Source organism: Anolis carolinensis, chromosome 1 (genome assembly GCF_035594765.1).
Source record: "Anolis carolinensis isolate JA03-04 chromosome 1, rAnoCar3.1.pri, whole genome shotgun sequence".
Taxonomy (NCBI): Eukaryota; Metazoa; Chordata; class Lepidosauria; order Squamata; family Dactyloidae; genus Anolis; species Anolis carolinensis.
In genome coordinates this window covers 145,518,370-145,545,042 of record NC_085841.1, presented here as the reverse complement: position 1 = coordinate 145,545,042, position 26,673 = coordinate 145,518,370, and the positions used below count along the sequence as shown (strand labels likewise).

General features: G+C 45.8%; 1 protein-coding gene across 4 annotated transcripts in view; it reads left to right on the top strand.

The window, feature by feature from the left end:
- The window catches only part of rock2 (Rho associated coiled-coil containing protein kinase 2), a 118,998-nt gene that overhangs the window by 56,418 nt on the left and 35,907 nt on the right, over window positions 1-26,673 (top strand). For all 4 annotated transcript variants that reach the window (XM_016996534.2, XM_008117455.3, XM_008117449.3 and 1 more), the window contains exons 6-7: window positions 18,893-19,037; window positions 24,575-24,713. In XM_016996534.2, the coding sequence (XP_016852023.1) occupies window positions 18,893-19,037; window positions 24,575-24,713 (284 nt within the window). The remainder of the gene's footprint in view (window positions 1-18,892; window positions 19,038-24,574; window positions 24,714-26,673) is intronic.

The following is a 26,673-nucleotide window of genomic DNA, read 5'->3' as shown; positions in this document are numbered from 1 at the left end:
CCCAGAATTTTAAAAATAAATTTGCAGTACCACCTCTTCCTGGCAGCCTCTTCAGCATTGATAAATATATTTAAACATATTTCTATAAAAAATTTTCTTCGTGTACTCTGTGAATGCACACTAATGGAGAAGCTGCGCCTGCGCAGGTTCCGACGGAAACTCTTCCAAGCTGAAGTTCAAATTTTGGCGGTAACCACGCCCCCCTTCCCAAGGGGCATATAAGGCAGCCCCGGGCGCCCGCTCTCCAGTTCCTTTTTTTCCGCCGCAAGGTTCACTTCGGACTCTTCGCATGTGTCACGACCCAGGCTACAGAGCACCAATAACCATACGCAGAAGCCAGAATCTATCTAATATCTTTATTAAGGAAATATATAAAGTTAGTAAAAGCAAATGTAAAAGATAGTCCAGAAGCAGACCTTTCAGGAAAGGTCAAAATTAGTCCAAGGAAATAATGTCCAATATGAAATATTAAGGTCCAAAGTTGTAATCCAATAACCGAAACACTCACTTTGCCAAGCAAAGTGAGGGGAGATGACAAGGTCCTTTAGTCCATAAAACTTGAGCGTGGCTAGGAAATAACTTGATACTAGAAACAAGGCTTGAACGTGGAACAAGGTAACTAAGAACAAGAACAAGGTCCGTGGAATAACTTGGTAAAATCCGTGAAACAAGGCAAGGATTAGTCCTGGGAAACAAGGCAAGGTCCGCAGGTAAACAAGGCTGGGAAGCAAGGCGAAGGCTGGATAGCAAGGCAAGGCTTGAGCATGAGCGAGGCTTGAATCGGAACGCGCTGTCCAGACACGACTCGCTCCGTAGGCTGACGAATTGACTCCGCGAAGTTGCTACGCGGGCAAAACACCTATATAGAGTCCAACTTTCTCACCAAAGCGGTTCTCTGGGAATCAGAAACGAAAGCTAAACTCTGAGACCAGATGTTAAACTCCTTAAAGATTCTCACGAGAACCAGTGTTAATTGGCAACATTCTTAGCTGCTATCCTCGCACTCCTGCGCGAAGCTGAATCCAAACTTCTCTGTTGTTTACAAAACTCCCGGCGCAAGAACACGGGAGAAGTAGGCTCTGGGGTTGTTTGACATACTTCTGGGGCACAACTTTCTTGCAGGTGCAAGGTTCCCAGATCTGCCTGGGAAAGATCTGGCTGAGAGGAATCCAGTTCAGACTGGGAAGGTAAAAAACCCAAGTTTTCATCTTCATCAGGAATTACAATGTCCTGAGCAGGACTACAAGGCCCATGGTTCATCACACTATCCCCCTCCTCAGGGCCCCTCCCAAACTGGGATCCTCTCCCCGAGGCGCGAGGTCGCGGTTTGGTGGGATAGGTCAGATGAAAGCGACGGGTTAGATCAGGAGCATGGACTGTGGAGGCGTCTTCCCAAGAGCGTTCCTCAGGCCCAAAACCCACCCAGTCAATGAGATATTGTAGGCGGCGGCGATGAAAGCGAGAATCCAAAATGTCCTCAACCTCGAACTCCTCCTCCCCATTCATCAAAACAGGAGGGGGGGCCGGTTGGTCTGTATCAGGACGCACACCATCCGCCGGAAGGAGCAGGGAACGGTGAAACACTGGGTGGATGCGCGTTGAACGCGGAAGTTGGAGTTTGAAAGTCACGGGGTTTAATTGCGCCACCACTGGATAGGGGCCAATGAAACGGGCATCTAACTTCCGGCAAGGGCGGTGGGAGGGCAAAAAGCGAGTGGACAGAAAAACCCGATCTCCTACCTTGATTTCAGGGCCCGGCTGGCGGTGTTTGTCAGCGTGGCGTTTATAGTCCTCTTTGGCTTGGTCCAGTTGCTGGAGCAAAAGTTGTTGCACCGCTGTGAGTTCCTGCAACCAATCCTCTGCTGCGGGAACTTCTGAAGTTTCAATGACAGGGGGAAAGAAACGTGGATGGAAGCCGTAGTTTGCAAAGAACGGCGTTTCTTTTGTAGAAGCTTGAACTCCATTATTGTAGGCAAACTCAGACAGTGGTAACAGAGAAGCCCAATTGTCCTGTTGGTAGTTTACATAACAGCGAAGATACTGCTCCAAAGTGGCATTGGTGCGCTCCGTTTGCCCATCTGTTTGGGGATGATGAGCTGAAGATAAGCGAGAGTCTATGCCCAGTAGTTTTTGTAGTGCCTTCCAAAAACGAGAGGTGAATTGAGATCCACGGTCTGTGACTAAACTCTTGGGCAATCCATGTAGTCTGAAAACATGCTGAAGAAATAGATCCGCAGTTTCTTTGGCCGTGGGGAGGCCTTCGCAGGGAATGAAATGGGCTAACTTGGTGAAAAGGTCCACCACCACTAAGATCGTGGTGAATCCACAGGAAGGTGGTAGGTCAGTGATGAAATCCGCGGAAATTATTTCCCATGGGCGAGATGGGGTAGGAAGGGGGTGTAAAAGCCCTGAGGGCTTTTCCCTTCGTATCTTGGAGCGCTGGCATACTGGGCAGGTGTTGACATATTTTTCTACATCCTTGCGGATCTTGGGCCACCAAAAATCCCTTAGGATCAAATGCATAGTTTTAAATAGTCCGAAGTGTCCTGCTGGTTTGCAGTCATGACACAGGCGAAGCGCTTTTTCCCTGCCCGGTCCGGGTGGGATATAAACATGATTTCTATAGCAGAGCAGCCCATCTTTAAGCGAAAAGGGAAAATGCAGACCTTGGCGAAGTTGGTCCTGCGCCCAGGCATCTGCTTGCTGACTAGCCCTGATTTCTTGAGCACAGATGGGTCCTGGAGTAGGGGAAGTTGAACCAATGGGAATGGATTTGGTGTTCCCCACCGTGAGCGTGGCAAAGTTCTCGGGTTGTAGCAGTTGGGATTCAAAGGTCTCCTTGCGACCTGCAGCGTATTCCGGTTTACGTGACAGGGCGTCTGCTTGCTTGGTTTGGGCTGGGGTCACATAATGGATCTGGAAGTTGAAACGTTCAAAGAATAAAGCCCAACGTTGCTGCCTCTGGTTTAGTTTGCGGGCAGTTCTTAGGTGTTCTAGATTACGATGATCAGTGTGGACTTCAATGGGAAATTTGGCCCCTTCTAGCCAATGTCTCCAAGTTTCAAAAGCTGCCTTTATGGCCAGTAGTTCTTTTTCCCAAATGGTATAATTTTTCTCTGGTGTGGTTAGTTGACGGGAGTAAAAGGCACAGGGATGAAGGTGGTCTCCCACCGGTTGTAAGAGTACAGCCCCAATTGCCACATCCGAGGCGTCCGCTTGCACAACAAAAGGGGTTCCAGGATCTGGGTGCTGTAGAATTGGCTGGGACGTGAATAATTTCTTTAGTTGCTGGAACCCTTTCTCTGCTTGATCAGTCCAGCGGAAGGGCTGTTTTCCACGGATGCAGCTAGTGATTGGGTCAGACCAGTGGGCAAAATCTGGAATGAACTTGCGGTAATAATTCGCGAACCCCAAGAAACGCTGCACCTCTTTCTTGTTAGTTGGCGCCCGCCATTCCAATACTGCTGAAACCTTGGCTGGATCCATGGAGAGCCCTAAAGGCGAGATGCGGTAACCAAGGAAATCTACCTCTTGTAGATCAAAGGCGCATTTTTCCAGTTTGGCATAAAGTCCATGATCCCGCAATCGTTGTAACACCATTTTGACGTGGTTCTCATGTTCTGATTGTGATCTAGAAAACACCAAAAAATCGTCCAGGTAGATTATCAAGAACCTGTCCAGATAGTCCTGAAAAATGTCATTGACAAAATGCTGGAACGTTGCGGGGGCTCCGCATAAACCGAAATTCATAACTCGGGACTCGAATAATCCGAATTTGGTCTGGAAGGCGGTCTTCCACTCGTCCCCTTCCCTGATGCGAACTAAGTTGTAAGCCCCCCGAAGATCCAGCTTGGTGTAAACCTTGGCTCCTCGAAGCCGATCCAGTAGATCCGAGATTAAGGGCAGGGGATAGCTGTTCCGCTTGGTGATATTGTTCAATGCTCTGTAGTCCACCACCAATCGTAGTTCCCCTGACTTCTTCTTCACAAACATCACTGGAGAGGCGGCTGGGGATTGAGAGGGTCTGATGAATCCCTTGCGAAGGTTTGTCTCTAGGAATTCCCTGAGAGCTTCTTGCTCTGGTTCAGTCAGGGAGTAGAGATGCCCTCGCGGGATCGGGGCCCCCTCCACCAAGTCAATGGCACAGTCATAAGGTCTATGTGGGGGTAATTTCTCGGCTTCTTTCTCATTGAATACATCCCAATACTCGGAGTACTTCTTTGGCAAGGTGATGATGGGCTCGGTGTCTGTGGCATGGCATACCTTGGCTACGAGGCAATGGTTTTGGCAGTACGGTGAAGCAAACTGCAGTTCTCTGTTGGACCAGGAGATGTTAGGGTCGTGGAGAGTCAGCCATGGAATTCCCAAAATCACAGGGAAATGGGGAACCTCGGTAACAAAGAAGGAAATCTCTTCCATATGTTCTCTTATCCACATCCTGGTGGGTTCCGACCATTGACTTACGGGGCCCGTCTTGAGGGGGCGGCCGTCTATGGCTTGCACCACACGGGCATTCTTGAAATCATGATATTGTAATCCCAGAGAGTCGGCATACTCTCTATCAATGAAGTTGTTGGTAGCTCCAGAGTCTATCATGGCGTGGATCATGACGGGTCCCCTTTTTGCTGACCATAATGTGACCACGAGAAGGAACAGGACCCCGGTTGGCGGCTCTTGAATGGATTTTTTGACCGGGTTGGCGAGCCTCTCTACACCCGGTCGTTGGCTTCCCCCGCCGGCTGTGTGCCAGTCGGCTCAGACGTCTTCGTCTCCGTGGAGGACGCCGCCGCAAGCCGGGCGGCAGGCTTCCCCTTGGCTGGGCACTCTCTGGCGAAGTGGCCCCCGTTCCCGCAGTACCAACAGAGGTTTAAGCGTTGACGACGGGCCTTCTCGACGGCATCTAGTCTGGGACGCACATTGCCCAACTGCATCGGCACCTCCTCGCCTCCTCTGGGGTATGGGGTTGGCGGTGGGGGTCTCCACACTGGACGTGGCTGAACGCTGGCGGGAGCGGGGGGTTTTGCCCCGGCTCTACTGCCCTGGCCTCGAACCCACTGTTTCCTGTTGGCAATCATGACTTCAGCCCGTAAACATTGATCAATGAGTGCCTCGAGGGTCTGGGGAGGATCCACCTTGGAGATTTCTTCCAGCATTTCAATGTTGAGACCCTCCCGGAATTGTCCTCTGAGGGCTACATCGTTCCAGCCGGTGTTGTGGGCCAGCACTCGGAACTCGGCTATATACTGAGACATAGGTCTGTCTCCTTGGAAAAGGCGACGGAGTTTGTGGCCGGCTGCCTCCAAATTGTCCTCGATTCCCCAAGTCTCCTTGAGGTGGTCCAAGAAATGTTGCGCTGATCTTAGGTGTGGAGAGGCTTGGTCGAACAGTGCCGTCGCCCAGTTGGCCGCTGGCCCGTCTAGAAGACTGTAAACCCATGCCACTTTGATGTCTTCTTGGGGAAACTCGGCATCACGGGCCTCTAGATAAGCTTGACATTGGCGACGGAAAACATGAACCTTGGAAGCTTCTCCAGTAAACTTGGTAGGCAACGCCATGGCCGGGAGGCGGATTCCGCGCTCCCGCAAGCCCTTTATTTCTCCATCCTGGGCGTTGAGTCTGTCGCGGATGCGATCCACTTCGTCCTTGCTGATGGTGTAGCTCAGTGGCTGCCCACCGGGTACGGTTCCGGTAGACATTCTGGCCAAGGTTAATTGGTGCTTAGGGTGGCGGAGTCAAACTGTCACGACCCAGGCTACAGAGCACCAATAACCATACGCAGAAGCCAGAATCTATCTAATATCTTTATTAAGGAAATATATAAAGTTAGTAAAAGCAAATGTAAAAGATAGTCCAGAAGCAGACCTTTCAGGAAAGGTCAAAATTAGTCCAAGGAAATAATGTCCAATATGAAATATTAAGGTCCAAAGTTGTAATCCAATAACCGAAACACTCACTTTGCCAAGCAAAGTGAGGGGAGATGACAAGGTCCTTTAGTCCATAAAACTTGAGCGTGGCTAGGAAATAACTTGATACTAGAAACAAGGCTTGAACGTGGAACAAGGTAACTAAGAACAAGAACAAGGTCCGTGGAATAACTTGGTAAAATCCGTGAAACAAGGCAAGGATTAGTCCTGGGAAACAAGGCAAGGTCCGCAGGTAAACAAGGCTGGGAAGCAAGGCGAAGGCTGGATAGCAAGGCAAGGCTTGAGCATGAGCGAGGCTTGAATCGGAACGCGCTGTCCAGACACGACTCGCTCCGTAGGCTGACGAATTGACTCCGCGAAGTTGCTACGCGGGCAAAACACCTATATAGAGTCCAACTTTCTCACCAAAGCGGTTCTCTGGGAATCAGAAACGAAAGCTAAACTCTGAGACCAGATGTTAAACTCCTTAAAGATTCTCACGAGAACCAGTGTTAATTGGCAACATTCTTAGCTGCTATCCTCGCACTCCTGCGCGAAGCTGAATCCAAACTTCTCTGTTGTTTACAAAACTCCCGGCGCAAGAACACGGGAGAAGTAGGCTCTGGGGTTGTTTGACATACTTCTGGGGCACAACTTTCTTGCAGGTGCAAGGTTCCCAGATCTGCCTGGGAAAGATCTGGCTGAGAGGAATCCAGTTCAGACTGGGAAGGTAAAAAACCCAAGTTTTCATCTTCATCAGGAATTACAATGTCCTGAGCAGGACTACAAGGCCCATGGTTCATCACAGCATGTCTACTACTCGCTTCAAACGCTGCACGCAGTGTGCTGCTAAAATTCCTGATTCAGACGGCCACGCCAAGTGCCTCTTCTGTCTTGGCGAGACTCATGTGGTCGGTACTTGCCGCTTCTGCCTAGCTCTCACGGCTCAGGCCAGAAAGAACAGAGCCGCTAGGCTCAGAGCGGCGCTCTACGAAAGATCTCTCGCGCCAGAACCGACTCCGTCGACGTCGGGTACGTCGTCGTCTTCAGCTCTGAGAGCTATGTCGGCGCCACCAGCTAAGCCTCCGACAGCTAAAGCCTCCTCGGTCTCGTCCAGAGCGTCCAGGACCTCCAGGGCCGCTAAACCGGTCAAGCCACCGTGTACTGTGACGACGGCTACCGTGTCGACCCGCTCCGGAAAGGTGGGGCCTTCCTCGACGTCGAGCTCTCTGGCTTCGGTGACCTCGATCCGCTCTCGTATCGGCTCCCCTCCGTCCTCCTCTGCTATCAAAATAGCCTTTAAAAGGGCTCACGAGGAGTCTCGTCGAGCGCAATCTGACTCAGCTGTGGTTCCTCCCACACCTGGCAAGTCCTTGAGGGTTGCATCCAAGCAACCGCCGACAAAGAAACGGCTGACTCAGAGCTCCTCTTCCTCGGCCTCCTCAAGGAGAGACCCGCCGTCCTCCTCGGCAACCTCCTCGAGAAGGTCTTCTCCAATTGTGCCAGCCCAGAGGCCTAGAGATGTTTCTCAATCTCCATTGCACCCCCTGTCTGACGGGGAGCTGCAGGACTCACCCCACCACTCTACCCAAACGGTGGTCAGGGTGCCGATGCCGGAGCCTCTTGCGCCGCCTCACTCTTCGCGCCAACAGCTCTTCCCTCCCACCTCGACACCGGAGCGTGGCAGACAAACAGCGCGCCTGGCTCGAGCAGCCCAGGCCTCAGCCTCTAAAGATCCTCGGCTCCCGGCCCTCTCTTCCTGTGAGGCCATGCCTCCCCCCGAGACTGTGCTTTCTTCTCCCCCTCAGTCCCCCCAAGGGGCTGAGGAGGAAGATGTTGACATTGACCGCCCAGAATCTGTCCTCTCGGCTTCGGTAGTCTCTCTCGGGCTCGACCTCTCTCCTCCTCACGACGCGTATGAGGCGGACCCGCCTTCTCCTACGGACAATATTCGTGCTTTCTCTGATCAAATGGTCAGAATGGCCGACGCCCTGGGTTTGGAGATCAAGCAGACTTCCAAAGCAGTGTCTGATCCAGTTTTCAAAAGGGTGCAGGCCCAAGCTCCGCCGGCCACGCTACTCCCTTTCCTGCCTTATCTCTTGGACGTTATCCAGGCCTCCTGGAAAACCCCTTCCTCCATTCCTCCGACCTCGAAGAGGATCGAGACTTGGTACCGTACCGACGACGATACCTTGGAGTGGCTGAAACACTACCCCGACCCCAACTCCCTGGTCGTCAAGGCCTCCCAATCCTCAGGTCGTCAGTTGAACACTCCGGCCGACAGAGAAGGGAAGCGCTTCGACGCTGTGGGTCGAAAGCTTTACTCTGGAGCCCTTTTACTTTGCCGGATGGCAAACTATGGAGCCTGCATGGGTGCCTACCAGCAGATTATCTGGGAGAAGGCGCAGCCCTTCTTCGCTAAATTATCAGATGAAGACCGTTCCGTCCTTACCACCCTCCAACAAGAGGCTGACTCGCTTGCCCACCATCAAATCCAGATGGCGAAACATAGCGGGGACACGGCGGGCAAGATGATTGCTCATGCGATCGCCATCCGTCGCCACGCCTGGCTGAGGTCGTCAGGTCTCTCCTCATCTTCCAGACAGGTCATTGAGGACCTCCCCTTTGATGCTCTCGGACTATTTAACTCCGGTACCGATGACAAACTCAAGTCTAATCATGACTTTAAAATTCTTGCGTCTAAATGTGGCGACCAACCGCAGCCACAGCGCACCCGCTGGTTCCCTCACCGCTTCCGTCGCTTCCCGCCGCAATCTTTTCGGCACCAATCTTTCAAGCGGCCCTCGGGCTCGAGCAATCAAAGCCATCACCAACCCCGTCGGGGACCTCATCCGCAAAAGCAACGGGGCCGAACCACCCCCGCTCCTCCACAGGCTAACCGGCGTACCTGACGCCATCCCCTTTTGCCAAAGCTCCTCGTCCGCTATCGATGTAGAGCCCACGCTGCCTCGTCCCTCCTGTGCCTTCGCCGACCGCCTGGCCCCCTTTTACAATCAATGGGAGTCCATTACTTCAGATGCTTGGGTTCTTCGCATTGTCCAAGAGGGCTACGCCTTAGAGTTCACAGAGCTCCCACCTACAGGTCACATTCTCTCTTCAACTCCTTCCCCAGAGATACTGGCCGAAATCGATGCCCTCCTGGAAAAAGGGGCCATCCGTCCCTCCTCCCGAACTGGATCCTCAAAGTTTCTTCTCCAGATACTTTACAGTCCCGAAAAGGGGGGGGCGGGCTACGCCCCATCCTGGACCTAAGGGCCCTCAATATCTTCATTCGCCCTTCCAAATTCAGGATGGTCTCTATTGCCTCTATTCTCCCGATGCTGCAGCGGGGAGACTACTTTGCCTCCATAGACTTACGAGACGCCTACTTCCACGTGGCGATACGGGAGGCTCACAGACGTTTCCTCTGTTTCAAAATCCTCGACCAAACCTACCAATTTACCGTTTTACCCTTCGGTCTTGTCACGGCTCCAAGGGTCTTTACCAAGGTCGTCGCCGCCGTAGCGGCCCACCTCAGGCTGCATGGCATCACGGTCTTTCCTTATCTGGACGACTGGCTTCTGGTCGGGCCCGACCCTGTTCTTCTCGAGAGCCACGTCTCCTTCACGCTGCGTCTTCTAAAATCTCTCGGCCTTCAACTCAATGCCGAGAAGTCAAACCTCTCCCCGTCGACCAAAATCCGATTCATCGGAGCTCTCTTCGACTCCGTCGCAGAGACTGTCTCGCTACCGCGCGACAGATTCCTAGCTTTCCGCCACCAGATCGCCCTGTGTCGATCCGCCCGGAGGATCCGAGCCCGTGCCATTCAAGTCCTTCTAGGCCATATGGCTTCCACGGTTCTCACGACCCCCTTCGCCAGGCTGCATCTTTGGGTTCTACAAAGATGGTTTATAGACACTTTCAAGCCGCTCTACCACCACAACTCCAAGTACTTGTCGATACCGTCAAACGTCCGCCAGTCCCTCTCATGGTGGACGTCTCACCGGAACGTGTGCAGGGGCCTTCCATTTCATCCAACCCTACCTTCAATGACCATAACCACGGACTCCTCCACCTATGCTTGGGGAGCCCACATGAGCGGCCTGACGGTCCAAGATCTTTGGTCCCCATCCGAGAAGACCAACCACATAAACTTTCTCGAGCTTCTCGCCATCCTCAAAGCCCTGAAAGCTTTCTCCCGCCTCATCTGCCACAAATCCATCCTCATTCAATCGGACAATCTGGTAGCAGTATTCTACATCAACAAACAGGGCGGTACGGGTTCGAGAAAGTTGATGCACCTCTCCTCTCGCCTCTGGTTTTGGTGCATAGCCCACGACGTCCAGGTCTCAGCGATTCACCTTCCGGGTGCCCAAAACGACTTGGCAGATGCCCTCAGCAGGATGACATCCTCCTCTCACGAGTGGAAGCTCGATCCCGAGATCCTCCACAATCTGTTCCTCGACTGGGGGCGACCTACTCTGGACCTTTTTGCATCCCCCCAGAACACTCAGCTACCCCGCTACGGAGCGAGGCTTCCCCCGAACTCTTTTCCCGGCTGCCTAGGGGACGCCTTTCTGCTGGACTGGTCAGCGGAGATGCTTTATCTTTTTCCCCCTATTCCCCTCATACCGAAAGTCCTCGAAAGACTCCTCTCGATCTCGGTCACGGCGATTCTCATAGCTCCGGCCTGGCCCCGCCAACCATGGTATCCAGCCCTTCTTCGCCTCTCCGGAGGAACGTTTCGCCCGCTGCCTCCCTCGCCACACCTTCTCTCGAGAGAGGATGGTCAGATTCTTCACCCGGACCTTCCTTCTCTTCATCTCACTGCATGGAGGATTCTTACCTAACCTCCCTTCCGCAAAACCTACAAGAGGTTCTTCGGGCAGCCCATAAGCCGTCTACAACCAAAGCTTATACCTACAAACTTTCTCGCTTTCACGCCTTCCTTCGATCACGTAATATCGACTCCTTTCCAACCTCGGTATCGGTGGTCCTCGACTTCCTTATGACTCTCGTCGAGAGGAAACTCTCTCTCGCTTCTATTAAGGCTTACCTCGCAGCTCTTTCCTGGTCTTTTCAACGCCATGGTCAGCCGTCTCTCTTCTCTCACCACTTGGTCAAAACATTTCTTCGAGGCTACAACAACATCTGCCCACCGTCGCTACCACCTACGCCGGGCTGGAACCTCGAACTCGTACTCTCTCAACTCACTTCTGCTCCCTTCGAACCACTAGGCTCAACTGATCTCCGCTTGCTTTCGTGGAAGCTGGCTTTTCTAGTGGCAATCACTTCGGCACGACGGCCATCTGAGCTTGCTGCCCTCAGGGTCGATGAGCCTTATCTACGTTTCCACCACGACCGTGCTGTCCTTCGCCCGGACATTACCTTTCTCCCTAAGGTAGTGTCAGCTTTCCACCTCAATCAGGACATTGTTCTACCGGCTTTCTTCTCTAACCCCTCCTCTCCTCTCGAGCGAAAACTGCACCTTCTCGACGTTCGCAGGGCGCTCCTCTTCTACAAGGACCGTACCAGGGGCATCCGTAAGACCCAGAGACTCTTTGTCGCCTATGCCCCGGACAAGTTGGGTAATCCCATCTCCTCCCAAAGGTTGTCCCATTGGATTGCTCAGGCCATTGAGTTGGCTTACGAGCTGGCCAAACGCCCTCCCCCTCCATCCATCCGTCCGAGATCGACGAGGGGCCTCTCGGCTTCGACCGCCTTCCTCAGAGGTATCCCGCTTGACTCCATCTGTAAAGCGGCAATCTGGTCGAACCCACTTACGTTTGTCTCTCACTACAGGCTAGACAATAAAGCCCTAAAAGACTCGGCCTTCGCAAGATCAGTACTCTCATCTTGCTTATCCTGACTCTCAAACGTCCTTCTTCTCCCTATACTCACCCGCAGGTGACTCTCTATACCTCTCCTTCAAGTTATGGGCCAGTTTTTCTCCCCATACCTGCCTCTGGGGGTATGTTTTTTCCCCTAATTGTGTTGGGAAGTTGTTCTGTTGCTCTGTAACACTCTATTGACCCTGACGGGGGTGTCAAGTTGTGTGATGTTTTCCCCTCTTCCCTTGGGAGAGTGTTTATATGCACTATACGCAATTTCTGTGTTTCTATTACGTTTATTCAGTATTTCCTAATATGTTCTGTTTTCTTGTACTATGCTCATGCTAGCATTGCACTGGTCCTTTTGGACAAATTATTGCACTGGTCTCTTGGGACTGTTATCTCTATGTGTCCTAATAAACTTATGTTTGGACATTCACTGGTTGTCGAGTTTGCCTTGTCCCACCATCCGGGACCTTAGCGTGTCAGTCTCCATTAGTGTGCATTCACAGAGTACACGAAGAAAAAGGACAGGTTGCTTACCTGTAACCATGTTTCTTCGAGTGTACTCTGTGAATTCACACAAACCCGCCCTTCCTTCCCCTCTGGCAAACCTCTCCCTTTCTCGTTGCCTTGGCGGCGTAGGAACTGGAGAGCGGGCGCCCGGGGCTGCCTTATATGCCCCTTGGGAAGGGGGGCGTGGTTACCGCCAAAATTTGAACTTCAGCTTGGAAGAGTTTCCATCGGAACCTGCGCAGGCGCAGCTTCTCCATTAGTGTGAATTCACAGAGTACACTCGAAGAAACATGGTTACAGGTAAGCAACCTGTCCATATATATTAAACTATATGGTGCAAAGATTAAAATACATTAGAATAGAATGTACATTTAAAATGCATGGTTTAAAATTTACTGGGTAGGCCTGCCAGAAGAAATGGGTTTTTAGTTGTTTCAAATTCTGACAATTCATTTAGCTGTTGGAGCTCTTCTGGCCGCGCGTTCCACAGTTGTGGGGCAGCCGATGAAAAGGTCCTTTGGGTGAACATTGCCAGTCAGGCTTTGGCTGGTTGCAATAGGTATCTTTCAGATGAACTGTTTGAGGCATATAAAATGGGAGGAGGAAATCCTGTAGGTAACCTGGACCCAAACTATGTAGGGATTTAAAGGAAACTTTCCCTGGAAACTAATTGGCATCCAGTGGAGTGACTTTAGCACAGGTATAATATGCTCACTCCTAGATGTTCCCATAACCAATCTGGCTGCCATGTTTTGAACTGATTGGAATTTCCAAACTTGGTACAGATTAAGTCCAATGTAAGCATATTGCAGAAGTCCAACCTTGAGGTTACCAGCTTGTGCACAACCATCTTCAAGTCCTCCCTTCCTATCTAATAGCTTGGGACTGGATGGGTGAATGGGGATGCCCACCATTTTTTTCTCACTGCTGTTCTTAAACCTGCCCATCCATGTAATCACCGATTCTTTGACCCCCAATGAAATCCTCTACCTGGTTGCCTACCTCTGTAGGTAGCCACTGCCTGTTTTGACATCTGTTTCTGGACTGAAAATGGGGCAAATACAGTTAACTGTGGCATGCAAATATTAGAATTCGACAGTTGAAGATTTTTACATGTCCTTGTCCAGTTGGCCTCAGTCATTTTATTTTCTACAGAATTGGACATTCCAGTGTTAAGAATTTGACATCTTTCCAAACTGTGTGTAGTTTTCTTGAAAAGCAAGAATGTTTCACATCTGTACAAATAAAATTCTCTTTATGAGATATTCACCAAGATGTTTACGTCCTAGTGTGTTTTATTTTTATCATTTTGTATAGTGATTTAATATTGGGATCCTTTCTGCATTTGTTTTTTTTTTTGGTTTTTTTTGCCAGAACTGTTTAAGCATCTTATCAACTGGTAAAATACTAACAGCTGTTGTGGCAATAACTCCAATTTAAAAGCAGACTATGACTTCATATTTGTTTTGTATTGTTTTCTTTTGTAGCAGACCTCTCTATTGAGCATGACTTTATATACAATTACTTCCCAACTGCCATTTTTTTCCCATTACTGTATTTCAAAGATGTTTGCAGAATATTCAAATAGTTTCTCCAGCACTGAAACACAGGCTCTTTTCCTAAATTAAATTCGAGATATGTAATATTTTTGATGGAAGGTTGTGAACACTATAGAAAAATACCTCTTTAAAAATAAAATCATATAAATGAGTTTGTTATATGCACTTACATATTGTGATTTTATTTTGGTATTATTTTTTGCCATTTTCCAATATGAGCTGCAAGTGTTTCTTTTAGAATTTTTAATTCCTATTCGGATTCCAAATACTGGATTTAAAATGTCTTAAGCTGCGTTATCACACCTTGAGCGTGTGATTCGAAAGCTAAGATTTGCTTGCATGGGAGCCTGATAGTGGGCGAGGTTTTGGCACAGTTTGGAATCCTAATTCACAGTTTCCTGCTAGCAGGCTAGACATTGGTCCATTGCACTTTGTGTCACAGCTGTTTGCTTAGTGTATGGAGGGCTCCTGCATTACTTGTGATGGAATAGCTTGCTCTTGCAGTTCCCCTTTTTATAACCAAAATGACGGCTTGTTCCATGTAGGCCTCCATCTTCCACATGTGTGCAGCATAAAAGTGAGCAGATTGTTACTCCTAAGGCAAAGCTGTTGATGGTATGTGACAATTTAGGCCATTTGTGACATCTGTCCCTCACATGAGCAACAATATTCTAGCAATATTTTTTTGTGTGAGAACTATGTACATTGCACAGGCAGTAGTCACGTTAGCTGTTTAGAATATATAATGTTATACAGAATGATGAGATTGCTTTATCAATATTTCAGTTTTGCCACTTTACCTATGCTAGAGCCACTTTAATACAACATGTTGGACATAACTCTTCATTCTAGTGGTAGTCCCCAATTTATCTGCTGCTGAATGCAAAAGAGGCTTCTGGAGAGAAATAAACAATTGTAGTCAATAAGTTTTAATATGGACCTGGTCCATATTTGGAAAAGAGGGTTGCTGGACCCACCATCAAGCATCTTAACATGCACTAGAATAGCTGAGTGTAGTAAGAATTTTAGAACAGTGCAATCCAAACTTTAGTCTTCCAGATGTTTTGGGCTTCAGATCCCAGACTTCCTGGCTTTGGTCTAGTTGACTGTACCTTTTGTGAATTGAAGTCCAAAACAGCTGGAAGACTCAAGTTTGGGAACTACTAGTCTAGAAGCTAATCTGTATTTCTAAGTCTAGGAATATTGTCCCCAAAGATTTAGGAACTGGGAAAGAAAGTACAGAATGAAATTTTTGATTTTAGTCTTTTTCTCTCAACATATAAAACATTATATTATAAATAGAGGAAGTTAGACCTGTTGAAAGCTAGATTGTTTCCCTTCCTTTAAAAAAGTAACTCCACTCTGATTAACATGTAACCTCCCACAAAGCAACGTTTTCACCTTCCTGTGCACCTTGAGGCAATGATTAACAGACAGAACATGAAACTGGCTTTTGGTATCTATTAGTGTGACCAGTTTTTAAAGTGTTGATAAACATATATATATATATATATATATATATATATATATATATATATAAAATGGTAATGGAATCCCGGCGCCGAGCAAAACAACAAAACTAAACACCCCCCAACCTATCAATTTAACCACACAATACAACATCCACGCCTTAAGGTTGAAACAACAAAAGATCACGTCACACACTTCCACACGGAAAGAAAATCACACAAACCCACAACGCACCATCTATGCTTGCGCAAAGATGCCCTCCTCGCGCTTCCCGCCATGGCGCCACATTCACTCACCCAACCCCTCTTGCGCACGCACCTCCCTCTCCTCTCCCAGTCTCCCACCCCACACGTCTCACCTACGGCAGAACCTCTGGCCTCCTCCATGACCAGCATGTCAACCACACTCTCCCTGCTCCTCCTACTTCTCCTGACCACGAGAGCAACAATGGCGGCACCCACTTTCCCTCATTAAAAGGAGAGAACTACGTACGCGGGGAGCCATGCTGGGGGGAAGGAGAAGCTTCATGGCCAGACCAGAACAATCCAGCTTGCCGGCTAGAGGAAAGGCAGGCAATGGGAAAAAGCTGTCCCCTGGTTCCTAGAGCCCGCCCCTCATCCGAATTATTCACTTACAACAGAAAGAAAGAGACGCAAACCCGGCCACCAGTCATTCTACACTACTCCACAAAGACACACAGAAGCACTACTCCACAAAGACACACAGAAGCTCTACAAGATACACAATTATATACTATATATATAATTATATATATACACACTTTATTTATTTATATTATTTATCTCCACTACACTCTCCCTTATCCAACCTTCTAGAATATCCAACCCATTTTAATACTCAATATTTTAAATATATGCTATGAACCATGACAATCAACACAATCTGACTCCTAATATTTTAACAAGCTTAAAATCAGAACACCAAATAAAAAACAACACTCTTAAAACGGGGAATTCCAGACACTAAACAATCAGGGCCAGCTAACCCTTCCCACGATCTGCCATGCAGGACACAATCCAAGCACTCCCAACAGATGGCCACCCAGCCTCTCAATAATAATAACAATAATAACAACAACATCATACAATTCTAAGGTTTATTTATTTATTTATTTATTATTTACAGTATTTATATTCCACCCTTCTCACCCCGAAGGGGACTCAGGGCGGATCACATTACACATATAAGGCAAACATTCAATGCCTTTAACATAGAACAAGGACAAGACAAACATAGGTTCTGAGCTGGCCTTGAACTCATGACCTCTTGGTCAGAGTAATTTGTTGCAGCTGGCTGCAGCTGGCTGGCTGCTCACCAGCCTGCGCCACAGCCCGGGCCCACAGCCCAGGTTTGCAGAGACCCCTAAGGATCATCCAGTACAACTTCCTTCTACCATACAGGAGGACACAATCCAAACACTCCTGACAGATGGCCATCCAATATCTCCACAATCTCCACAATAAAAATAGTAATAGAATCCTACAGTCACAGAAATAGGAGAGACCCCTAAAGGCCATCCAGTCCAACCCCTTCCTGCCATGGAGAACACAATCCAAACATTCCCAACAGATGGCCATACAGCCTCTTGATAATAATAATAATAATAATAATAATAATAATAATAATAATAATAATAATAATAAATAACAATATCACGGAATCCTAAGGTTTGCAGAGACCCCTAAGGATCATCCAGTACAACCTCCTTCTACCATGCGAGACGACACAATCCAACCATTCCTGAAAGATGACCATCCACCCACTATATAATAATAATGATGATAATGAAGATGATGATCATGATTATGATGATGATGATGATGATGATGATCATAATAATAGAAATATAGAATCCAATAGTTTGGACACCCCTAAGGGCCATCCACCCCAACCCTTTCTACTATGCACCAGGACACAATCTAAGCATTCACAACACTTGGACAACGTATAAATACTATACAATACTACACAGGGACAAAGACCCCCTCTACTCTCACCACTTTCACAGTACACATACAACCAAATACATACTAAACATAAAGACAAGCTTACAACAGACATTCAATACCACCACTAACTCAAATTTCTCATCAACACCACTAGACAACGCCACAGCAACGCGTGGCCGAGCACAGCTAGCCATTTTATAAACTAGAAAGAGCAAAATCCTTTTACAGAGCAGTGCCCCTCTTACACACTTTCCTGGGCAAATTCAAGTAGCATGATTGGAAATTAATTCCAATAGTGTTGGTGTTTGTTGGGTGTTTCCTTTATATTCACTGAACCCCCCTTTTCCGTGCTTTCCAAATTATTTGCACTCCTTTCAACATAGTGCACTTGATGGATGACTAGCCCACTCACTCTCAGTATGTTTATGAATTGTTTGCTTATGAAAGTTTAAACACATATGCAGTACCTGTCTCTTCTCTTTTTACAACATATCCAGAGAAGTGATACCTGTTGTACCTGCGTACCCTTCAAGCTGTTTCCCAGTTATGACAACCACAAGATGAACCTACCACAGGGTTTTCTTGGCAAGATTGGTTCAGATGAGATTTGCTGAGGCTAAGAGACTTGCCCAAGGTCACCTCGGGGGTTTCCATGGCAGAGTTGGGGATTCATAATCTGGCCTCTAGCATCACAGTCCAATACAAATTGCTCCTGTTGGCCACATTTTCATTCTTTTTTTCACGATGTTTTTAAATACGGCAAATGTCATTTGAAATATTTGTTCTGAGTTTTGCAATTGTATATAAAATATCCACTGAATTTCAACATTTAGTTTGGACTATTGTTGGTTTAACCTAAAGAGAAAGGGCATCATCCTTTATTTGAAATACACAGACCATTCCTAATTCTATAGCTAGGACTTTCTGTACAATGTAGGGTATAGTAGCCTAGTTTGAGCATATAACAAAACCATAATTTTGTGTTAAATCTGAAACATAGCAGTGTGAAGCAAAGAATATTATAGCCTAAATCCAATTGCTAGCTCCTAGAATTGAACCAGTAACTCTGGTTCACTGTTCTAATTTTTAACTGCTATGCTACAATATAATTTAATAAAATATTGAAATATTGAAGCATCTAGAAAGACAAATATTATTTTAAGTTTTATATTTGCATCCTCATTAAGCCTGTGTATATAAAAGGTCTTTTTTTACAAGAGCACAGAAACAGCAGCCCTAGCTTCATTCGGTTACTCATTCTGAACAGAGGTGTGCCTATTTATTGTCTTCTGCTATTTTAGGACCAGCTCCAAATCTCTCTTGCAATTTATTACAGAAATTTCTCTGTGGGCCATGAATCGGACATAGCATACATTCTCAGCATTTGCTTACTTTGTCTGGCTCTAACATTAACTGTTCAGTTACCATAACAAAATTTATTTCTACTTAGGCATAAGTTTTATGAAACAGCCTATAGGTAATAATGGCACTGATACAAAAGAAGTATAGCTAACTGCTTTATATTCATTGCATTGTTTGCAAAAAAATCAAATTAGTGTGTTTTAAATTAATTAAAATTAATGAAATTACAGGATCTAATTGTTATGTTTTTTAAAAACTTTTTTTCTTGTGTCATTGTATAGACAGGAATGGTGCGTTGTGATACAGCTGTTGGAACACCAGACTACATATCACCCGAAGTATTGAGGTCACAAGGTGGTGATGGTTATTATGGAAGGGAATGTGACTGGTGGTCTGTAGGAGTCTTTCTGTTTGAGATGCTAGTTGGTAAGTAGTGAATTCCTCCTTTACTCTCTGTTGAATCTCAAAAGATTATGCATTGCTCCAAATGTATTAGATAGATTACTGATGCCCTGAGAGGATAGTAATTACTTTGGTCCCTAAATTAACTTGGTTCTACCCTGTTTCCCCGAAAATAAGACATCCCCTGAAAATAAGACCTAGTAGGGATTTTGCTGAATTGCTAAATATAAGGCTTCCCCTGAAAGTAAGACCTAGCAAAGTTTTTGTTTGGAAGCATGCCTTCCAAACAGAACACCAGAGCATGCAGGATCGATAAATGTATGTACCATAGATTGTTGTACATGGAAATAGTGGTAGTAACAAGAAATTCTTGATAGGATTCACAGTTCATCTGGTCATGCTGGTTTGTGATGACAACTACTGAACAGTATATAATAAACGTTCATTTTTTTTTGGTTCCACAATAAATGTGAATTCTTCTTCATGGAAAAATAAGACATTCCCTGAAAATAAGACCTAGCACATCTTTGGGATCAAAAATTAATATAAGACACTGTCTTATTTTCGGGGAAACGGGGTATTACACTTTTTATATCAGAGTCTGGGTTCTTCTATTATGAGGTGGAGCTGCCTAAGAAGACAAGGAAAATTTTATGGAAAGTATGAACTACTCTGTTCCAAACTCTCTTCTTCTGTAACTGTTGATGAGTTACTGAAATAATGTGGTGAAATACCATTGCTCACATCCTTTGCAGCAATGCATTTATTTATTTATTTAATTTATATACTGCTCTTCTCCCCCAGGGGGACCTTTTATAGAAAATCTCCTTTATAGATATCATAAAGAAATCATAAATTGCTCCTTTATAGCAATCTCCTTTATAGAAAATCCCCTGCTTCCTATGTTTTAATACAGTAGAGTCTCGCTTATCCAACCTTCGCTTATCCAACTTTCTGGATTATCCAACACAATCTGCCTCTAAGTAGTCAATGTTTTTGTAGTCAATGTTTCTGATACCTTGTGATGTTTCGGTGCTAAATTCGTAAATACAGTAATTACAACATAACATTACTGTGTATTGAACTGCCTTTTCTGTCGACTTGTTGTAAAACATGATGTTTTGGTGCTTAATTTGTAAAATCATAATGTAATTTGATGTTTAATAGGCTTTTCCTTAATCCCTCCTTATTATCAAACATTTTCGCTTATCCAACATTCTGCTGGCCCGTTTATGTTGGATAAGTGAGACTCTATTGCATTTCTATTTTTTAAAACTGAAAAACCCAACAATTTAGTTGTGTAAGTGAATCATGTTTTCCCGAGTAAGAAAACTGATGTATACCTTGCCTCAGGATCACCAGATTAATAGGATCATGTATGTTTTGAATATGTGAAGCATCCACACTTTAGGCATGTGGAATGCATTTGCTATTCTTCACTAATTACAGATTGAGTGTGTCTTATCTAAAATGCTCGGGACAAAAGGTTTAACATATTTTTTTCAGATTTTGGAATACTTTGTATGGTATTGGCATTTACATAGTAAATGCAGGATGGGAAGACTGTCAAAGGTCAGACTCCATCCAGTTAGATAAATATAGTTTATTCAAAAATAACTCAAAAAACCTCAGCACAAAGTCCAGAGAGCTCACAACACTTTAACTTCAGTGTGATTAAACAGTTCAGAGCAAGAAACCTCAAAAACGCAAACCAGAATATAATCCGGATTATTCGGGGATATAATCCGGATTAAAACCAAAGTGCTTGAAAACAGCTCAAAATTGCAAGGCAAAGTCAAAACATCAAAACAAACAAGGGCAAGAATTCCCAAAGGCTCAAAACCTCCCCAAAACCCAAAAGTACAGCAAAAAGACCAAAACTAAAGAGAAAGCCCAAACCGGGCTAAAGTTTTTTGCCAAAAGCGGCGCAGGCAAACAATGTTGGAAAACGCTGAGGCAATGGCGACGAGCCGCTGCGGAGTCAAAAACCAAGCCAGATGTCAGGGGAACAAAACATCGTAGCAAAGTCAAACCGGTCCAGAGTCAGGATTGGAGAACAGCGTCTGAGTCGAAGGTGAAGCCAGCGGTCAGCAACAGAAGTCAGCCACGAACATGGGAATGATGCCAAGCCGAGTTTAAGAGCGAAGAGATATGCCAAGTCAAGTTCCCGTCCAAGATCCAAAGGGTGAAGTCATCACAGCGAGGTCCACGTTGCGGAATAACACAAAGAGCCAAGACAACGGAGGCAAGCAGCAGCTAATGCAAAATAGTAATAACAATGCAGTCCACACAGAAAGCCCACACAGTTCCAGCCCTCCGTCGTAGAATAACCCGGATCAAACTTACATTGGTTGCAAAATCCCAAGCCAGTCTTCGGAGTCAATACAGGAAACCCAGTGGCGCCCAGCAACACCTTGCCACACGCAAGGAACAATGGCCAACCCCCCCCCCCATTTTATTTAGGTTTCCTTGGGCGTCCAAACAACCAACGCCTTAGGATCAGGTGTCCCAAACTCCTCATCAGAATCCGAGCTCCAAACAGCCAACGCATTTGGATCAGGCGTCCCAAGTTCATCATCAGAGTCAAAATCACTCTGCCTATGCCCAACCCTGTCCACACCTGCGGAATCGCCCTCATTCCTCCAGGCAGACCATGTGGGGTCTGCTTCTGAAGAAACCCAAGCCTCTCCAGCGTCCTCAGCATCCATGGGCCCAGTTTCCTCCCCAAGATCCTCCAGACCCCATGCCCAGTTTATGCCAACCCCTTCCGCCACCACCGGGTCCTCAACAGTCATTTCCCCCTCAGGATTCCCTTCCAACTCCCCCAAATTAATCCTCATCTGAGGATTCCTCATCTATCTCCGATTCTCTTCCTATGTAAATCTTCCAGCGAGCCCTCCTCGCGAGGATTCTTCCTTTCTCTCCTGATCCTACCATTATCACTCACAGCCTCAGAAGACTCATTTACAACAAAGACAGTAATGCACCAAGAACCAACAGAGTTTTTCCTTAAGAGTTATCAGCACACTTTCCACATCATTAACAAAGTAGCCAGGATGGAAGGGGACCCCACCCCCTAAGTCTTTTTCATTCTTTCTCAACCGGATGGTGGTGTTGACCAGTGAGGCCACTCCATATGTGCCTTCACAGTTGTTTCCTGGGTGCCCATCCTGCTTTGGCAGTGTGGAAAGGAAACACAGAAGCATCAAGACATAAGGAGAGGGAGGGCTACTAGATGTGCCCTTGCAAAGTATGGGCTTCTTTATTCTTGTGTGCTGCTATACTGCTGAAAATGTCAAGGTTTCCAAGCCATGTAAAGCAGGTCTTGAGGACTCTGGCTGACCTGATACAGATGAGGATTATCCCTCTTCCATTTCTGCAGAAGGAATCAGTTCCTTCAGTAGAATGATCATACTGGATGCTACCCATAATTGAGGCTGAACATAACACTAAATTAATGGTTTTGTGTTACATGCATTAAGCTTTCATATGCCTTAGGCTTATGGGTTCCCCCTTTCTGTTCCTCTTGTTGCAATATCAAAATGGATATTGGAAGTATCCACTTGATTATTCAGAGTGTCTGATTAACTATATAATCTGCTCTAGATCAAGAAATCCCAGATTGGAAACTGTTAAGAAATCTACTTTAAAGCAGTTGAAAAACCTTAAAGGATTTTTACATTTCAAACCAAACAAAAACCCGCAGTCTAAAAGCTTAGAGTTAGAACCATGATCTTATTAGTTGCTAAATGTTTGTGGAAATGGCCACATTTTAATTTAGCTTTGAAACGAAGGCCATGTCAGTGGTAGTTGAACCTAAGTGAAGGTCATCTCATTATTCAGTGACTAAAATTGAGGATACCCTGTGTGTTCCTTCAATATGCTATTTTCAGTGGTGGGACATCAAACAGTTTCCTACCATAGATCACTGGTGTGATGTCTCATGGGCCTTGTAGTCCCGTTCCTAGTACTATGGTGACAGACGAAGAGGAAAACTTGGGTTTCCCACCGATTCAGCCAGAATTGGAGCCCTTGCACCTGGAGGATGTTTGCCCTCAAGAAGTCAGCCAAACAAGCCTTGGGCAGAATTCTCCCCCGTTTTCTCGAAGAGACAATTATAATAGAGATAGAGGAAATAGGGAGGCGAAACGCCGGAGCGCCAGAATCGCAGCCAAACAATTAGCTGATTAGGTTTGCTTCCCTTGGGAAATTCTAAGGAGTCATGCATCTGGACAAAGTTGGGTTTCTCTTCTAGTTCTCCAGGGAAAGTGGGTTTCTGGCGGGAAACGAGACCCTATTTAGGTGTTTTACCGCGAAGGAAACCTTGTGGAGTCAACTCGTCAGCTTGAGGAGTGAGATCGTGTGTGGACTACGCAACTCCAGTTCCTTGTTTCCAAGACCAAGTTCCAAGCCTGCCTTGTTTCCCGGACCTCGCCACGGACCCTGTTCTTGTTCCTTGTTGCCTCGTATCAAGCCTTGTTTTGCCAAGAATCTAGTTTGTTTCCAGCCTTGTTGTCAAGTTCTATGGACTAAAGGACCTTGTCATTTCCCCACACTTTGCTTGGCAAAGTGTGTGTTTCGGTTATTGGATTATAACTTTGGACCTTAATATCACATATTGGACATTATTTTCCTGGACTATATTTGACCTTTCCTGAAAGGTCTATTTCTGAACTTTATTCTTCACTTGTTTTTATTGACTTTATATATTCCTATAATAAAGATATTAGATAGAATCCGGCCTCTGCGCATGGTTATTGGTGCTCTGTAGCCTGGGTCCTGACAACTGGGTGTGTTGAGATGCACTCAGATATCTAGGTCCCAAGGTAGTTAGAACTTTGAACGTCATGATCAGTCCCTGGAACTTAGACTGAATTCCCCCTTGTATCTGAATTCAAGAAAATAGTTGTTAGTTTAAAAAACCACAGTTGTGCAGTATGACTTGACCCTGGCTTGTTTCAACTAATAGTTAAAATGTGGGACTATGTAATTTGGAAGTGTTAGCTCCTGTTTTTGATCTGTTCCTTATTACTTACATAATAAGAGAGGAGTGAGTGAAATGTTGAAGTGAGTTCCTTCTTTTAGGAAGTATAACCATCATTTAGTGTTAAGTCAGAAAACTCCAGTTGGCTTTTTGGACAAGGTTCACAGAGCCGTTCTTTTGCCCAATTTCTGTCAAGCTGTCAAAGGGGTTGCTGCTGCTTACTGGAGGGAAAGAGAGGGAGAATGGAGGCAATTCAGATCACAAAGTACTTGGTGCGCTGAGCTCTTGGAAAAAGGAAAAGATAGATGACCTCCATTTGAAATCATGGTCTCATTTCTTCCCCTGACTGAGCTGAGATCAGCTGCTTCTCTGTGGTCTGAATTGCCTCCCCCTTCCTGTAAGTAACAATACATGTGTAGCTGCATGTACATGTAAGGTCTCAGTCATTGTATGTATTCTAGACCTATGTACATAGAGTACTTGGTTTATCATCTCTAATTATGTTTGATTATCTGATTTCACTTTTAGCAATTAAATGACTGAAGTTAATGCTTGTGCATCTTCAATTTAATTTCAGGAGATACTCCATTTTATGCTGATTCATTGGTTGGAACATACAGTAAAATAATGGATCACAAAAATTCATTGCACTTTCCAGAAGATGTGGAAATCTCAAAGCATGCAAAGGATCTTATCTGTGCCTTTTTAACAGACAGGCATGTAGCATGGGTATTTCTTTCTCAATAAACTGGACTTTTTGCCTCAAGCTTTCCTGTCATAATATGTTTTCAGGATAACTTTGTATACAAAACAGTGAGTGTAACAGATGAGTTTCCATGTGTAAGAAACATGAAATGTACATTTGTAACCTAGTTAGCAGCATTGGCAATGTTTATCAAATGCTGCATGCTTAGCAAATAGTTAATTTGGGAGGTAATTCACATGGTTATTTCAGTAAGTCTTCATATTCTCTATAAGTATTCAAGACACAATCTTGAGTAGGGAAGTGGCCAGTAATAATTGGGAGGAGAAAAAAAGAGGGAGAACTCTGTATTACTCTGTTGACTTATCTGCTTTTTGAAGAGAAGATGTGAATGCTATGTGAAGGAATAGCCCTGGAAGGAGGGTGGATTTTTGTTTTGCTGATATTTACTTTCTTAGTCAGCTGGTCTCCAGCACAATCCAGAGCTTTGCCTGGTCCTGCTTTGGGAAGGGTTGTGTTGGTAGAGATGGATTTGGGATAGAGGGCGATTAAGTACACTCAGCCTACCACTATTTTCTGAACCTATTTAGAAAGCTTGGCTAATGACCGAGTAAGAGGGATGATCTTTTTCTATTCATCACTTCCTGGATGTTGATGAGATCTACTGAAATACAACTAGTTCAAAAGTGCTATCTATGCCCCATTGAAGTAAAAGAAGTTGGGGGGGGGGGGGAATCCATAATTTTAAGCAGACATTACTTTTCAAATATCAAAAGAGACCTTCTATTTTTTCCTGTCATTTTTATTTTTAAAAATTGAAATGTTTATGCAATGAATTGAGATTTCAGATTATGTACAGAAAGTACAAAAAATTAAAAGCAATATAGCAGAGCATCACAATGTAATCAATGATTCCAGAAACTTAATGGCCCTAGGAACTTAAGCAAAAAGCCACATGTTAACTCTTGTGTCAAAATATGGTGGTTTTATCCGTTCTTTCTTCTGCAATGTAGCCTACAGCATGTGGTATTCATTGGTTGTTTCCCATCCAAGTACTAAGCAAGGTTGACCCCTGGTTATCAGACAGGATATAGTGCCTTAGCAAATGGTAAAACTGGGCTCAGATAGTCTGATAAATGGATTGTAATTTGGATTTTGAGTAATTTGGATCTCGAGGTGGATTCAGAAGGACCCAAAATTTGTGCACTTGCCCCTTCTGATGTGGACACCCCATCCAGGGGAAGATACTCCTCCACTTATCTATAAAACCTTTATCTAATCAGGATTCAGCTTAGGCTTATTGGCTCTCATTACGACCATTATAATATCAGCACTTTTAGAGCTTCGCCTAACTGTGATGACAAGGAAAAGAGTTATGTGTCAGCATACTGATGACACCAACTTTTGTTTTGTGATGATCTCGCCCATTGATTTCGTAGATGATAAACTGCATGGGGGATAGAATGGAGTCTTGTGTCCCAGTGCCTCACAGTAATAGACTCTAAAGGAGAGTGTGGAACCATTGCGACCACAGCTGTGTCTTCTACTCCCATTCTAAAGAACCAGTGCATAAGATAATCAAAACCTGTGGAAAGATCGTGGGGTAGGAACAGGGCAGTGCTCTCCTATCTTTCCTCCAAATAGTTCATAATGTATGAAGGCATCCAGCTAGCAAACGGTCAAGCACCTTGCCCAGAAGGGGAACATTTGCAAGGGAGAAGTAGATCTCACGTAAGGAGGTTTTCATCAGCTGAAGATGGTACAGAAGCCAACCAAATTTCTAAATGTAAACAGCCTGTAGATGGCCTAACACAAGCTGTGGGCTATCTGTAGCCTGAAGGCTATTTTTGTAGGTCTTAGAATCATAGAATCATAGAATAGTAGAGTTGGAAGAGACCTCATGGGCCATCCAGTCCAACCCCCTGCCAAGAAGCAGGAAATCGCATTCAAAGCACCCCCGACAGATGGCCATC